Below are 17,931 nucleotides of genomic sequence, written 5' to 3'. Positions count from 1 at the left end.
TGTCAGATTTTACATTGAGTCAATTCCCACTGTGGCCCTCAATAGCAGCAAACTTCTCAGCATTTGCCATTGTTGAGCAAGGAAATTCTAGCCAAGATATTATTTATTGGGCTTGATTTAATGAGCTATGGGTATACTGGTACACTTTACCACACTTAACATGGTTTCAACCCAAGATGCATTCCATTTGCATATTCTATAAGGTAATTAGTCTCCATGGACTGTCATCTTGGCTGCATTGATGGTACTGCCATATAAGTTCAGAACTTCTATGTGATACTCAGCAAGTGCTACCTTGTCTGAAGTCTTTAAAAAAAGTCCTCAACTTATGGTTCAAATATCAGCGAATAATTCCACAGAATTGTACTGGATAGCCACTTCTCATCCAGCAAAGTCAAATAGTTTAATTGTTTATCTCACTTGCTTTGTGACATTACTATTACATCAGAACATAAGAACTAAGAGCAGGAGTAGGCCATCTGGCCCTTCGAGCCTGCTCCACCATTCAATAAGATCATGGCTGATCTTTTTGTGGCCTTAACTCCACTTACCTGCCCTCTCACCATAACCCTTAATTCCTTACTGTTAACACACTGGTCCTCAGGTTTTCCTATGAGACACCAGCTACGTTTGTAAAGTAACTTATTGGCTGTGGAACACTTCTGAGTACACAGAAAACATACCAGATATTATTCAAATGAAGCTGTTCCTTCATAACAACATGTCCGGTTTGTATGGTGACTGCCTCGTAATTATTTAAGAAATGATTACCAGCTCAGAAAGTCTATATTTTCTTTTGCAGGATTAAAAAAAAGTCCCTTTTTTTATTTGTTCACAGAATGTGGGGTATCACTGAGTGATACAGCATTTACTACTCACCCCTAATTGTCCACAAGATAGTTAAGAGTCAACTACTTTACAGTGGTTCTGCAGTTACATGTAGGCCAGACCAGATAAGGATAGCAGCTTTCCTTCCTATTAGTGAACCAGATTTATTTTTCTTAAATGGCAATTGACAGTGGCCATTAACCTTTTTTTTATTCCGGATTTTTGTTGAATTAAAATTCCATCTTCTGCCATTACTGGATTACTGGATCCAGTAAATGACTGGATTACTGCCTGGCCCTACTGGATTGTTGCACTCAAAAAACCATCACCTCCCCATTTGTTAATTTACTTCATCACAGAGTCAGAACAAATGCATTTTGTGATTTAAACTCTTCTATCCATGTCCAGCAGAAATTGTGACTAATGATGTAGTGTATCTTAACAGACAGCAATGTCATTTCCAAAAATAGAAAGTTCTTTTTCTAATGACTCTGGATTCTGGAACGATCTTGCTCAATTATGAACATCCATAAGTATGTGTGCATAGGTTAGGTCGGTGTCCTTGTGTGTATATGTGCACATGCATGTGCCAATGAATAAATAAAAATCGGAGAGAAAAACATTGTAACAAATGGGTCTGAAAGAATTATAAACAAGTATGAGATGGCAAGGTCACTGTGATAGATGGAATTCATTTCCTTGGATTCAGAATGTTGACACTGATTTTTAAAACGTGCACAATTTACCTAAGAATAACCTTTCAATGCAGCTCTTTAATTTCAAGAGCTTGTTCTGACCAGTTGAGAAGGTGTGAATAAGCTCCCTTTTTAATACCCTTTAGTTCATCAAAAGAATGTAAATTGTTTTTAGCATATTGCTAAACACATATCAGTTTAAAATGTAGTTCATACTTTCAAAATTAAGGACCTAATTGCAAAGTTTCCTTGAGTGAAACAAAAAGGAATTTTAACATGGTCCAACCCCAGAGCAAATAATAAATTATGATATTAAACACAAAAATAGGTGTAAAGTTTAAAAAGTACAGGCTGGAAGATAAAACAATATGTCATTAAAAATCCTTAAAGTTATTCAAGTATTGGTTTAACTGGGGACCACGGTTGCTTAACATATGACAAATATCCTTAGCAATAGTTGAATGTTAGATTTCTTTGAGTTTTCGTTAAATAGATATGTTTGCAATTTGATTTATCACCAGATGTTACATCTTGAGAGACTGAGAGAAAACTGAGAATGAGGCAGCCTTCCAGCTCTGCTCTTACAAGTCCATTTTTCTCTCTCTCCCTCTTTCTCTAATGTGTCTGAAAATGGTTGCCTGAAATACAGTTCATTTGTACATTCCCAAGTTCTGGCTTCATCGTTCCTCCCCCACTGTATAATCTCATCTCCAGGAAGTGAAATTTATCCAGAAAGGTATAACTCAAACAACAGCTACATATCTGCACTCCAGTGCATTTGTGTAATCACTGATCTTTTTCTTCCTGATGATTTCATGTGTTGGCTCAAGCTGTGGTCAGGTAATCTTAAGTCGGTTTTTTTCTGTCTTTGAAACCATTTTACTCTATGAGAGGTCACAGCTATTGAAATCAGATGGTGGAAGTTAAAAATTGTTATTCCATATTTTACTACCAACAACAATGGTATTACCTACATGTAGCAAACTTTAGTCACTTCAGTGATAAACTAACATTGTAATGCAAACTTCCTCTTTACAGTTCAGATCATGTATTTACCATTACAAGTCTTTTACTGTTTATCGATTTGATTGAATAGCTTTGTACAGTACATAAATATTTTCTATGATGTAAATTAATGGTGTTTAATGTTAGCATTTTTCATTCCCTAGTTTATAACTGCCTGGTGCCTTCTTGAGATCATTAATGGCACTTTGTCACTTGATCACTTTATCACATGATCTCTGTGATACACATTTAGTCTCACATGTTGGGCATCTGTTAAGCACATTAAATACAAATTATTTTGGCACCTAATGTTCTTGCTTAAATCAATTGCTATAGTCATGCTGCTTAAAACAATATTTCATTCAACATTCCACCGTTTCCTATACAATAGACACAAATCGGCCTCCTCTTTTGTTCTGGAAAGGACGCTAGTTTGGGCAGAACTGACAGTGAGAGATAATCCCGAAAAATACTGCTCTGAATTAGGCGTGAAAGCACACAAATAATAAATTGGAGTGAAAGTGTAGCAGGACAAGGAGTTATCATGCTTTAAACAAAAGGTTTACTTAACAGTTTTTAAAAAATGTGAATTTTGTAAAACTGACTTGGGATATGAATGCTGATGGTGTGAGATTTCTTTTCTCTCAAGGAGAGTCTTGACTGCCCAGGGGTGGATGTTAAAGGTGGAGCTCCTGACAAGTTTGTCCTGCTATAACGTGGGTGCACAACTGCCGTAAACTCCAGAGAAGCAGTGCACAAATAGATGGATTGAAATATGCACTCATTTAAGTAATTGGTTCCTGTTGATCTTCCACCACAGTTGGAGTTAGAGATGGTCCACTTTAACTTCACAAACAACAGGCTGAAACAATGATGTGGATTTACCCCTCCCCCCCCTTTACAAAATATGTTTGTAGGAGTGGGGAGAATACATACTTAGCATTAGGTGTATGCCTATAGACCTTTTGAGGCCAGGACTATTGGAATCATTTCACCAGGAGCCGTAAAATGCTGGGCACAGGCAGGTGAGCCGGGTGTGCAGTGGCAATTTTGGAATGGATGGGATGGAGAAAGTGTGCATCAGTTGTGAGAAGGGGGAGTGGAATTCCCTTTGTGCTTTGGCGTCACCCCCTCCCAAGAATGTCTTCTCTTCATTCCTGTCACCCACTGCCCCACCAAACTCAAACCCTTGATCCCTACCTCTCTACTCCCTGGACATCCAGATCACTCTCCACCATAAAAACCCAATGGCTGTGATTTCCTTTCCACAGTCACCATTTCTTTTATTTCATTGTAACTGTAATTGTTGACATGCCCACCACTGAGTTCTGGCACTGCAGTGTACAATTTTGTGGCTGGTCTAATCAATGGTGACCCATCCAGGTTATTGGTGGTGGTCTCCTGGCAATGGTAATGCAGTTGATTGTCGCGGGAAAGAGATTATACTTTCTCCCATTGGTGGTGGGCATTGGCTGGTCCTTACATACTATGTAGCCAGGCTGGAGGCTGAAAGAACCCAGCAAGCCAGGCAGCATCAGGAGGTGAAGAAGTCGATATTTCGGGTGTAACCCTTCTTCAGGACTGAGGAAGGGTTACACCTGAAACGTCAACATCTCTACCTGCTGATGCTGCCTGGCTTGCTGTGTTCTTCCAGCCTCCTACCTGTCTACTTTGGATTCCAGCATCTGCAGTTTTTTTGTCTCCTTATATATAGTATTCAGTATATACATTCAGTTCAAGTCTCAAGCACTGGATTAATAGCTCTATTATTATCTGAGGTTTATTGTGAATAGAGTTCAATGTATGTGAACAGCCCTATTTCTGATCATATGACGGAGCAGTTGAAAATAGCAAAGCTGAGGATGCTGTGTCAATGCTTTGGCTTGAAGTGCTACATATGATAGTGTGTTGTAATGAATTACACGGTTGACTTTTCTTTCCACTTTGTTTTGAATCTGTTCACTCCAGGGTCCAAATGATGGAGCTGATGGGAGGATATTCCATAGGCTGTGAAATGTTGACAGTTAGGAATTACTGATTCCACCTTCACTGTGTGCAGAAGAATTGCTGAACAAACATGTCAAAGAAAGGACGGGTGAAGGGCGAAAAGCCCGAGGCATTAATAGATGCATTGCAAGCTGCCAATGAGGAACTCCGAGCCAAGCTGACTGATATTCAAATCGAGCTTCAGCAGGAAAAAGGCAAGGTAGGGATGGTGATCAATACCGAATAGCATTGCAGGTAATGTTATTGCGTACAGCAACATGAATGGAGCAGATGCGTGGTGGAAAATGTTGAGATAATTCTATGAACTCTGAGAGTAGTTTATTAATATCTATTCCATCAATCGATGTACCATGTATAGGTTTCCAGAGTCCTTGCTATTTTTTGGTTGAGGTCAAGTTATTTGTAACTGATATTATATCTTTGTCTAAATCAATAAAATTCATTTCCATCTCTCCATCAGTCACCACATGAGACAAACATGGGTTTTTGCCTGTTTGCAAGAGTTAGTAAGCAATGGGGTGTGGATTGTGCTGAGTCACAATGGCCTAGGCAGTTCGGACCTCTTCACCTTGGGGTTGGTTCTCAGCTTCCCATTTCCCATTATTTCCCCTTAAGTCACAACTCGAGATCCAAGTGCGGAAGTGCCAATTGTTAGGTGGACCAGTTGACGGGAATCAAAATCTGGGATTCTAATACTATTGCACATGTTCTAATAATACTGGCTGTAATGATACAATAAGCACACAGCTATACATCTTGCTTATTGCAGTATGTATAGCAATTCTGGTGATTTCAATATGTTGAATCAAAGACAGTGCAAGAAAGACACAAAACATTGTCGTGGTCTCAACCAGCAAGACCTCAATTGATACCTCTGTAATTTCCCAACACTGTTATTATCATAAAAAGAAACCCCTTTTTTATAAATGCAATGGAAGCTTTCACTTTTCACATTTTCAGTTTAAAATGAATGGCTGTCGACAAATTCAATGGTCATTTATTGACTTCTTACTGTTAAGCCATAGTTGAACTTGAATAAAAGTTGCATGTTGACCAGTACAAACAGATGGCTTAGAGTGGTCCAACTGGCAAAGCTCCAGTGTGATAGGGATGTGGGAACAGTGTGGCACCTGATACAGAGTACTTTTGACAAGTAATGAAGATGGAGAATCTCCAACTACTTTTCATTGTCATGAGTTTTCAGAGGGAGGGCAGGTGAGTGACTGCACCTGCAACAGGTCCACATAAAGGATTCCTGTGTAAGTAATGAGAAATCTTTCCTGCCACCATAGTATGTTTTCCAGACACTGAAAGGCCTAGAGAACATCTTTAAGCACCTTTACACCTAGTTGTTGCAGGATTACTGTGAGGAGCAGACCAAGGTGAAAAGTGACCCAAAAAGATACAAGTTCATATTGCTTTTTGCAGATATCCATTGGATGCTGAGGGTTGAGGAGGTTTTACCTTGTCTTTTCAGGCAACAGTCGTACAAAGCTGTGCTCACCAGTCTTCACTGCTTCAGCAGGCCTCTTGGGGCTCTCTGTTTGGGATTCTGGGAGCAAACATTGCCAAGAAACAGTCTTACACTGGGGGCATATCAGATCAATGTCAGCAATCTGAACTGACAAATTGCATTAGGAACAGTGTAGCATGGGTACATCATATTTAATTTAAACTGAATGATGAGGGCTGTGAGCTTTTAGTTGATTTTCTTCTGTTTAGTGAATACTTTTCTGTACTGGGCATATATAAAGATAAAATTATTCTGTTGATAAAAAAGACATTCAATTTAGTCATCAGCTTGTTCTAGCTTATCTCTTGTTCTGCAGAAAATGGGTTTTCTAGATGGGAAAATATATTTTCCTAAATTTGTAACGGTTCATAATATTGAGTTGAAACTTCAGTCAGCAGAATTTTCATTGCACGATCTGTCACAGGGGATGTGTGTGAGTAGACTAAATTGTTCATCTGGGTAATAATGGGAATGCTGGAAAGCTGTAGTAATTGCAGTAAAATTCGTTTCTCTATTGTCTTTAAAGTTTACAAGACCTAAGGGACAGAAGCATTTGTCTCAATCAAATTTAGCTTGCGTAGCAGCAGAGTAGGTTTCATGATTGAAATACATCTGATTTTTCAGATGTATGGCAAATTTAAACTGTAGAGTTCCAGGGATAGGGTGGGAGATGCTCTTCAGAGGGTCGGTATGGACTTGTTGGGCTGAATGGCCTATTTCCACACTGTAGGGATTCTATGATTCTATGAAAGGTTTGACAACAATTGGAAATGGGTAGTCAAATTGCTGAGAGCTACAATGATGTTGCATCGATATACCATGGTGTGTGAATGTGTTTGCAAGTACAGCTTCTTAAAATAGAAAGCGAGACAATTGCGAGAGATCGAAACATGGGACCTGAAATTCGAATGCAAATCCACTGAAAGGCTGAGCAAAATTGCTGTGCGTAGGCCAGGAAATGGGAGAAACATTAAATCAGCTGATATTACACCTCATGCTTTCAAGTTAGCTTTTTTTTAAGGTGTGAGGTGGGAGTTGTGAAATTATAGCACATCTTGCTCCTTTAATTTGATCTCAAGATGAAAAGATTTGCTAGAAAGTTTCAAAATTATAATGGGCTGAATGGCTTTCAGTTCCATATTGAAGCCAAGACTGAAGAAGGAGCTTTGATGAGGAAACAATGAGCTGGACTTTTCTGTTAAAGTTGAAGTCGCATCACTGGGCCTAAAATCAGTAGCTCATGCCACCTTTGGGGAAAGAAGGGCCCTGGAAAATGTTTTGCAGGTAGCCTGACCCTCCTGAAGCACTGCTGACCTTTTCAGATGGCAGCCTCAGAAGTGGTAGACTCATGGTGAACAGTTGCCGCTCCAGAGGGAGAGGGAGGCTCTAACAGAGATGAGCTGGGCTATGGGATGCTGAGTCCTGACTGGGAGATGTTTACCATTGAGCAGTGCATTGGTGCAAAATATGGAGTGCCCATCACAGAGGGCCCCTGACCAACCCCACCTGTTGGTCTCCCAATCTGGAGATGGACCCTTTCAATGAAGGGAGAATACCCATGTAAGTGAGAAAGGTTCGTAGCAGGTAGTCAACCTGCCAATGTCTCCAGCATTGGCAATATGGCAAAATGGCACGATGGCAGAAAGATGCCAAGCTTCCTTCTCAAAGTCTGCCCTGCCTAATTTGCTCGTCCCAGGATCTATGACTGAACTTCTTAAGCTTGTTAGGAGTACTTGGGTAAACATGTGGTTTCCGAAGACGGTCAGGAACTTCCTGAATGAATCTGTCATAAGCAACAGTTTTTTTCCGTAGTTGATTTGCTTTTGTCTTTTCATCAATACCACTTCATCGGTCTCAAGTTGTGAAAGTGCCGTTGATTCTTTGAAGCCACTGGAGGTAAGGAATATACAGGGTGGTGGTGGGTACTGCAGATGCTGGAGATTAGAGTCAAGATCAGAGTGGTGCTGGAAAAGTACAGCAGGTCAGGCAGCATCCGAGGAGCAGGAAAATCGATGTTTCGGGCAAAAGCCCTGCATCAGGAATCATAGCCTACAGTTTTTGCGGCTTTGTCAGTTAGTAATGATAGGACATGAATTTAAAGTAATCATCAAAATGACAAATGGTGATTCAAAACTTCTATTTAAAATAGGAGAGTTGTAAATTGATATAACCTTTTAAGACAAAAAGACCTCAATTTTTATCATTTTACTCCAGTTAGATTGAAGGTTTGATAATGCAGTGGATCTGGAAATAACATGCTGAGTAAACCTGACTGGAGTAGTAAATCTCCTTAATATTCTGGAGCTTTTGTGTGTGCTAAAGGTTCAATATATTATTTGGAAACTTAGTTTCTAAAATGGACAGAATCATGCGTACTTTAAGGTTGATTTTTACTCCTACACTGGGTGTTAGAAATGGAGGACATAGTCTTAGTTTCATTTTGAATTAATTTTGTGAGTGGTTCAGGGTCGTCTAGAAATGTGTTTACATGCATTCAAATGCGGCTTCAAGAAAACCCCTTGAAGTGAGTGGTTCAGTGGTTCAGAAGAAAAAAATGGGTGTTGCCTAGCAACAGTATGTCTGATGACACAAAGAAAGACAGAGATAGAGAAAGGTTTTAAGACCATAAGATTTAGAGCACCAATACTGGCACAATGGTTAGCAGTACTGCCTCACATTGCCAGGGAGCCAGGTTTGATTTCACCCTCGGGCGTGAGTCAGTGTGGAGTTTGCACATTTCCGCCGTGTCTGCATATGTGTCCTCCGGTTTTCTCCCACATTCCAAAGGTATTCAGGCTGGGTGGATTCGCTGTATGAAATTGCCCCGTAGCATCCACAGGATGCCATGCGAAATGCAAGGTTATGGTGATAGGTTGGGGGTCTAGGTAGGATCCTGTTCAGAGGGTCGTGTGAACTCGATGTGCGAATGGCCTGCTTCCGCTGTCGGGATTCTATAATTTATTTGGCCCATAAAGTCTGTTCTGGCATTCGATCATGGCTAAGTGTTTCTTAACCGTATTCTGCCTTCTGCCATACCTTTGATCCACTTACTAATCAAGAACCTGTTGTTATCTGTCTGAAATATGCTCAATGACTTAGCCTCCACTTGGCCTGTGGCAATTAGTTCCACAGATTCACCATTCTCTGGCTGAAGAAATTCCTCCTCATCTCAGTTCTAAAGGGACATCCTTTTGCTGTGAGGCTATACGCTTGGGACCTAGTGGACACATCATTTTGATGTCCTCTCTATCCAGATCTCTCAATATTCTGTGTGCTTTATTTAGATCTCCCCTCATCATTCTAAACTCCATTGAATACAAACTCAGAATCCTCAACTACTCCTCATGTGACAAGCCCTTAATTCCTGAGATCATTCTTGTGAACCTCATCCAAGTCCAGTACTTCCTTCCTGAGATATGGGGCCCAAAACTGCTCACTGTATTACAAATGCAGTCTGACCAGAGCTTTATACAGCCTCAGCAGTACAAGTCTGTTTTCATATTCACTTGAAATGAATACACATATTACATTTGCCTTTCTAATTGCCAACTGAACCTGCATATTAACCTTTAGAGAATGCTGAAGTAGGAATCCTAAGTCTCTTTGTGCTTCAGCTTTCTGAAGCCTTTCCCATTTAGAAAATAGTCTACCCCTGTATTCTTTCTTGCAGTGATAACCTCACGCTTTTCCACACTGTATTCCATCTGCCACTTCTTTGCCCACTCTCCTACCTATCCAAGTCTCTGTTCCTCTGACATTTCTTTGTTCCCCTTTACTACTTCTCTAACCTCATTTTCCAGCAGTCCTATATCTACACTTGCTCTCTTTTGCCTTTTATGTATATGAGTAAACCTATGCAATTTTTAAAATATATTACTGGCTAGCTTACTCTTGTATTTCATATTCTGCCCCATTATTGCTTTTCTTTGTTATCCTCTGCTTGTTTTTAAAGGCTTCCCAATCCTCTGGCTTCCCATTAATCTTCGCCACTTTGCATGATGTTTCTTTTGCTTTTATGTTGTCCCTGACTTGCCTTGCCAGCCATGATTGCCTTGCCCTCCCCTGATTATGTTTGTTCTTCCTTGGGATAAATTTCTGTTGTGCCTCCCAAAACAGACCAGAAACTCCTGCCATTGCTGCTCCACTGTCTTCTCTTCTAGGTCCCCCTTCCAATCAACTCTGGTCAGCTCCTCCCTCACATCTTTGTAGTTACCTTGAATCAATTGTAATACCATTACATCTGTTTCCAGCTTTTCCCTCTCAAACTGCAACCAGAATTCTATCATATTATGATCACTGACCCCTCAACGTACCTTCACCTGAAGCTCCCTAATCAGGAATGCCTCATTGCACATTACCAAATCTGCTAACAATCTGATTTCCTGAGCCCGGGTGTCTCTGGAGAAGGAGCACGCGGTGTCCACCAACACCCTGGAGTTGTTCAGGGAGAGGTGGGCGCCGCAGGGAGTGGAGTGCATTATTTCCCCCTTCAACTCTATTTTGATTTAACCCCTGCCCTCCCCTTCACTGTTTGATCACACAGCATTGCCCTTTGATGTGAAGGGCACTGCTTGTCACTGGCCACTTGGGTGTTTCCTTTCTTCTTGGTGGTGGAAATTTGAATAAAGATTCGTGCACCTTGTGTCTTTCACTATGTCTCACACCTGAACACACACAACATGGGTGCTGGGGGAAAAATAAGCACTACCACAGTTAGGCGGTAGTGTGGGGGGTAAAAAAAAACAGGAGTAAAATAAAAGAAAAAAAAAACAGAAAAAAAACTGATTTCCCCAGTTCACCTGAATGTTCTTGGGATAGTGCCTTTCTTACATTCCTTTTCTATCTTGACAGTGCAGTTCCCTCCAGTCGCAATACCAATGACAGTGCCCCATGAAACCCCTCTTTCCCACTCCACTCAGGTTTATTGACACGTGACTGAAAGGGATTCATATAAATATTGCTCTGTCAGTGTATTAGAACTCACCTGTAGCTGGTTAGCAAGCACTCAGTACTTTGTATGTTACAGGACTCATTTCAGATGCTTTAATTGGGTTTTTTAGATAAAGCAAAGTTTTTTATTTTCCTTATTATGGTTCAGCGGTGACTTCCGCTGTAGCTTGGCTCTCTCTTTTATACCAAAACAAATCTATCTTGCATACTCTCTGCTTTATTTACCCTTGCTTGATGCACATTGCAGAATATCACAGTGCAGATGTAGAATTCGGATAACTGTGCTGAATGTTTATGGCTGTGGGAAGCTGGTAACAAAGGAAAAGAGCGGGGAATGCAACTCATTGAGTAGTCCTGTCAAAGAGACAGCACAGACATGCCAGGCCAAATGGCCTTTCCCTGTGTTATAAGATTCTAGGATAAGGGAGAGTAGTTTTCATTGCCCTGGTTTTAGATTGGTGCTGTAACTATGAAACCCTGTGCAGGATGATATTTAATCTAATGCATATGAGAGTTCCAGTTCTCTGCTTACTCCAAATTGGATCAGAAAGCTTTAACAAGGTTTTTTTTTATCTTGGCTACAGTAGACCCATTAAAACCAGTCTGTTTTACTTGTTATATCCTAAAATGTTTGTGATTTCCCACCCTGAGTTTCAGCTAGAGTTAAAGTGGCCACAGTGCAGCAAAGTTATACCATGGATATCTGTTGAGGAGGAGAAAGTGAGGACTGCAGATGATGGAGATCAGAGCTGAAAATGTGTTGCTGGAAAAGCGCAGCCGGTCAGGCAGCATCCAAGGAGCAGGAGAATCCTGAAGAAGGGCTTATGCCCGAAACGTCGATTCTCCTGCTCCTTGGATGCTGCCTGACCTGCTGCGCTTTTCCAGCAACACATTTTCAGCTCGTATTTGTTGAGGAGGCAAGTTAAGAGGCGGGAAGGGGATTTAATTGGGTGAGTGATGACATACTCAATCCCGACTACCTCCTGCCTCTGTTTGAATTAAGCTCTGGCTGGTTAGGCCCATACAGGCCTTTGGGCCCCTATCTTTGGGCCAAGAGGCCTGGGTTCAAGGCTTACCTGCTGCAGAAGTGTGTAACAATTAGAGAGGTGAGGTGTAATCACTAGACTATTAATCCAGAAACTCAGCTAATATTCTGGGGATCTGGGTTTGAATCCTGTCATGGCAGATGGTGGAATTTGAGTTCAATAAAAAAAATCTGGAATTAAATACTGGTGACCATGGAACCATTGTCTGAAAAGCCCATGTGATTCACTAATGTTCTTCAAGGAAGGAAATCTGCCATCCTCACCTGGTCTGGCCAACTTGTGACTCCTGACCCACAGCAGTGTGGTTGACTCTTAACTGCCCCCTGAAATGGGCTAGCAAGCCACTCAGTTGGATCAATTGCTATAAATTCTCAACAAAGAAATGAAACCTGACAGACCACCTGGCATCGACCTGTACATGAGAAAAACCCTGGCAATGGCAGAAACAACCCTGTTGACACTGCAAAGTTCTCCTCACTAACATTTGGGGACAAGGGAGAGCTGTCTCACAGACTAGTCAGGCAACAGCCTGACATAATCATGCTCAGGAAATCATACCTTACAGACAATGTCCCAGACACCATCATCACCATCCCTGGATATGTCCTGTCCCCCCGGCAGGATAGGCCCAGCAGAGGAGGCCGCACAGTGGCATACAGTCAGGAGGGTGTTGCCCTGGGAGTTCTCAACATTGAATCTGGTCCCCATAAAGTCTTATGTCTTCAGGTTAAATTTGGGCAAGGAAACCTCCTGCTGATTAGCATGTACCATCCTCCCTCAGCTGATGGATTGATATTCCTCCTAGTTGAACAACACTGAGAGGAAATTCTGAGGATGGCAAGGGCACAATATGTACTCTGGGTGGGGGATTTCAATGCCCACCATCAAGAGTGGCTCAGCAGCAGTACTACTGATCAAGCTGGTCGGGTCCAAAAGGACAGAGCTGCTAGACTGGGGTCTGTGAGGGAACCAGCAAGAGGGAAAAACAAGCTTGTCCTCATCCTTACCAATCTGCTGGCTGCAGATACATCTGTCCATGACAATATCGATAAAAGTGGCCATCGCACAGTCCTTGTGGAGACAAAGTCCCGCCTTCACATTGAGAGTACCCTCCATCATGCTGTGTGGCATATCACTGTGTTCAATGGGACAGACTTCGAACAGATCTGCCAATCAAAAATGGGCATCCATGAGGTGCAAGTGAAGATACCAAACAGGACTACTTGCATGCCAAACAACATAAGCAATAAGTGATTGATAGAGCTAAGCGATCCCACATCCAGTGGATCAGATCTAAGTTCTGCAGCCATACCATATCCAGTCGTGAATGGTGGTGTACAGTGAAACACCTCAGTGGAGGGGGAGGCAAATATCCCCATCCTCAACAATGGAAGGGCCCAGCACATCAGTTCAAAAGATAAGGCTAGGCTGAAGCATTCGCTGCACGTTCCAGCCAGATGTTCCAAGTGGATAATCTATCTCAGTTTCCTCCAGTGATCCACTGCATCACATACCAGTGTTTTGCCAGTTCGATTCACTCAAGTTATCAAGAAATGGTTGGAGACACTGGATATTGCAAAGGCTTTGGGCCCTGATGACATTCCGGCAATAGCATAGAACATAGAACATTACAGCACAGTACAGGCCCTTCGGCCCTTGATGTTGCGCCGACTGTCATACTAATCTGAAGCCCATCCCACCCACACTATTCCATGTACGTCCATATGCCTGTCCAATGACGACTTAAATGCACTTAAACTTGGCGAATCTACTACTGTTGCAGGCAAAGCATTCCATATCCTTATTACTCTCTGAGTAAAGAAACTGATGATTTTTGCTCCAGAACTTTCCATGCCCCCAGCCAAGCTCTTCCAGTTCAGATACAACACTGGCATCTACCTGAGAATGTGGAAATTTGCCCAGGTACGTTCTGTACACAAAAAGTAGGACAAATCCAACCCAACCAATTATTACCCCAACAGTCTAATCTTGATCATTAGGAACGTGATGGAAGGTGTCATCAACAGTGCTTTCCAGCAGCACCTGCTCAGTGATGCTCAGTTTGGGTTCTACCAGGCCTACAACCTTGGTTCAAAAGTAGCCAAAAGAGCTGAATTCCAGAGGTGAGTGAGAGTGAAAGCCCTTGACAACCTTGAATTTGACTGAGTGTGGCATCAAAGAGCCCTGGTAAAACTGGAATCAGTGGGTATCGGGAACAAACTCTCTGGCTGGAGTCATACCTGCCGTATAGGAAGGTGGTTGTGATTGTTGGATGTCAGTCATCTCAGCTCCAGGACATCTCTGCAGGAATTCCTGAAGGTAATGTCTAAGATTCAAACATCTTCAGCTGCTTCATAAATGATCTTCCCTCCAACGTAAGGTCAGATGTGGGAATGTTCAGCGAGGATTGCACAATGTTCAGCACCATTCGTGACTCCTCAGACACTGAAGCAGTCTGTGTGCAAATGCAACAAAATCTGGACAATATCCAGGCTTGGGCTGACAAGCAGCAAGTAATACTTGCGCCACACAAATACCAGGCTATGACCACCTCCAATCAGAAACAATCTAATCACTGCCTCTTGCCATTCAATGGTGTTACCATCACTGAATTGTCCAGAAGCTCAGTTGGACTCATCGCAGAAACATAGTGGCTATGAGAGCAGGTCAGAGGTTAGGAATAAAGCAACGAGTGACTCACTTACTGACTCCCCAGATCCTGTCCACCATCTACAAAGTTCCTCATCAAGTTCAACAAGCTCCTCATCAAGCTCCAATCCAGCCTGACTTGGAAGTACGTCACCCATTCCATCACTGTCCCTTAGTCAAACCCTTGCCCTAACAGCAATGTGTGAGTACCTTCACCACACAGACAACAGCAGTTCAAAAGCGGGGTTCACCACCACTTTCAGGCCAGATCAGGATTGGTAATAAATGCCGTGAATGCATTGAAAACAAAAGTTTAACTGTCTGAATTGAGTTGTCTTCAAATATGAAGAAAATGCAGAGCAAATATTTGCTGCAGTCAAATCATTATTTATGCGTCAGCAAGTAACATGATTGTTCTGTTTAAGTAAATTATCTTAATTCAAACTCTTGTCTTAAACGACATGTAAATATACATTTTATCTAATTACTCATATCAAACTAATAATGAGGAAGGTATGAATGAATTGGTGCCAAAGCAAGTTCCACTAATAGACTTATATGTTGTTTCAAAACTCTTTATAATCTGCCACTATGGATTAGAATTTACCTGTTTTTTTACACGTTTGGTATTTTTAAACAGTATTATATTCTAGGACTTAGCAATAGCATTTTATTGCTGTTAGACTTTGTGCTTTGAATACCCCTTATTATAGAGTGGTGTTGTGCAGCAATGACAGATGGTAGCTGGATGGTGTAGTTCACAGTCTGTTACATCCAGTTAAGGTGACTGTGACCTTTGGCAAATGTTTGAGGTTCAGCACTAATGCAGTGACAGCACCACCGTGATGAATACGATGTAAGATTTTTGTCAAGCTGTCCTGAATAATTGGTCTGTACAGTAAAAGACTTACCAACATGTCTGCTGATAATATCTTCCTCCTGGCATTTCCAAACAAAATATAATACAATGTGAAATATGCACAATGCTGTATTTGATGCAGATGGGCAGAGGAGACTGAAGTGTGTCATCCACAGGACTATGACAGGACAGCAAGATAAGCTTTACTATTTCTGTTGCCTCCTGCTTGTTTACTTTTTTTTAACTTCTCACTTCATATATAATGACACACGTCTTCACATTCTCCTCAGCTGTCTGAGGAAGCTGTCACATAGTATCATGGTCCATCATTTAAAAACTGAAAGAACTGCGGATGCTGTAAATCAGAGACAAAAATAGAGATTACTGGAAAAGCTCAGCTGGTCTGGCAGCATCTGTGGAGAGAAATCAGAGTTAACGTTTCGGGGAAAGTGACCTTTCCTCAGTCACTTGACCCGAAACATTAACTCTGATTTCTCTCCACAGATGCTGCCAGACTTGCTAAGCTTTTCCAGCAAATTTCTATTTTTACCTATGGTCCATCATTTAGTAGTTTTCCCTGAATGTAATGGTCCCACAATGAACAACGACAACATGCTGGGCTATGGGTATGCAGTGGGGAAAGAGGAGCAGTGACTCAGAGGGCTGTGCTGGACAATGCAGCTCAGGTGTGGCCTAAGACTTACACCATGGTTATTGTCAGACTGTGCTGTTTATGTGTAGGCAAGTGTCAGCAATGCCACCAGTATGTCATGAGAGGCCTTGGTTTTAGCAGCTGTGACACTACATTGACAGTGAAGGGCAACTCTGCACTGTTAACACTTGACTAAATGAATAGCTGGGGGTCAAAAATGGAGCCAACAACGGCGATACCAGAAAATCCCTGGATATCTCAGCAGTAGCAACCACTTCTGGCTATGGGGAGCGGGTAAATAGGAGAAAAGGGTTAAGATGCACACCATAGGGGTGTGGAAGGTAGTTGATAAATCAGGTTTGGGATGATCACATGAGAAAACACACTTGACCATGAAGAGAAAAATCCTCCATGAAATTTGATGGAAATGACAGTGGGGAAAGTGAGGACTGCAGACAGTGACCCAAGGCTGGAATCAAACCAGAATCCTTTGTGCTGTGAGGCAACAGTGCTAACCATTGAGCTGCAGTGCTGCCCCTGGATGTAAGTGAATTCGTTACTAATGAGGGATTGCTGATTCTGGAGTCAGTGGTGGGGTTAAAATTATTAGAGTGTGCATAAATTTTGCATTTGGATGGACATTTAGTTTTGACGGGTTCAGTTTTGTCATAAAGATTCTCTCTTTGAATGAACAACTGATGCCCTAAATTAATTTTTGGGAAAAAAAGTTTGTTTCCAGTTCCCTTCATGTCCCAAACTGGAAATTCTGCACCTAGTTGTAGGCCTAGTATAAAAGGAGGTGCTGAACAATGTTCTGAACTGGTCATACATTTGTTGATTAAGACAAAACACTACATTGACATAATTGACTGAACTCTCAAAATGAATGGGGTATGATTAATATGTATGTTTGTTGTGAGTGAATGTATTATTAAGCAAAGAATTGTCTAAAATCCAAGGATCAAGTATCTGAAATAGCTCGTGATATGAACAGATCTGATGATGAGTATGATGAAAATGAATGACATGAAGATGTTGCATTATTTTCTGAAAACTTAAGTCAAGCCATGAGTGTTATTGGGAAACCCTTGACATGGCGGATAAATGTAAAATCAAGGAACATAAAAGTACTACCTGCTTTAGGTCCAGGGATTATAATACAGGAACATCTTTAAACGGAATGTTCCTCCCATGTGAGATAGCATTTCAACAGCATCAACGTAGTCCCGAGTGATATACTGTGAGTGCTAAATTAGTCTGTGATGATAAAAGCTAAATTTACATTGAGTCCGAATATTATTGTATTCTGTTAAGAAAATTATATGTTTATTGCTGAGTATTGTTGACCTCTGTAGAGAAGAGTCTGGCCAACATGGAAAGAATTATCTGGAAGTCGCATAGACAATTTTCCCATCCTTCAGCACAAAAATCAAAGCTGCTGCTGGAGGGATGCTGGAGTTGTGGGTAATAAGTTGTGAATTCAAGTCCCTCGTTGGAAAAACAGTCACATGTCAATGTGATACATATAACAACTATCAGAAGACCCAATTCTAAGTGTATGATTAGCCCAGGAATTAAATGATGTGGTGAACGTGGATGTGAAAGTATGGAACAAGGTTCAAAGTGTTTATTTGTTACATTTTCAAGAGCTGTTCCCTAGGTCCAGCATATTTGGGGTAGTAAGCAACTAAGACATCAGGCAATAGTGGATTAGGTCATAGAAAAGT

The 17,931-nt window shown here is 41.4% G+C and overlaps 1 protein-coding gene across 1 annotated transcript in view; it reads left to right on the top strand.

The window, feature by feature from the left end:
• Positions 1–17,931, top strand: part of LOC122539414 (janus kinase and microtubule-interacting protein 1-like) — a 419,997-nt gene that overhangs the window by 223,646 nt on the left and 178,420 nt on the right. Inside the window, 1 exon segment of the mRNA XM_087980036.1 lies at positions 4,497–4,734. Within this exon segment, the coding sequence (XP_087836162.1) occupies positions 4,606–4,734 (129 nt within the window). The 5' untranslated portion in view covers positions 4,497–4,605.

This window comes from Chiloscyllium plagiosum, unplaced genomic scaffold, assembly GCF_037043375.1.
Source record: "Chiloscyllium plagiosum isolate Xiang-an unplaced genomic scaffold, Cpla_swu_hap1 HiC_scaffold_36, whole genome shotgun sequence".
NCBI classification, from domain to species: Eukaryota; Metazoa; Chordata; class Chondrichthyes; order Orectolobiformes; family Hemiscylliidae; genus Chiloscyllium; species Chiloscyllium plagiosum.
This window is presented reverse-complemented; position numbering and strand designations above follow the sequence as displayed.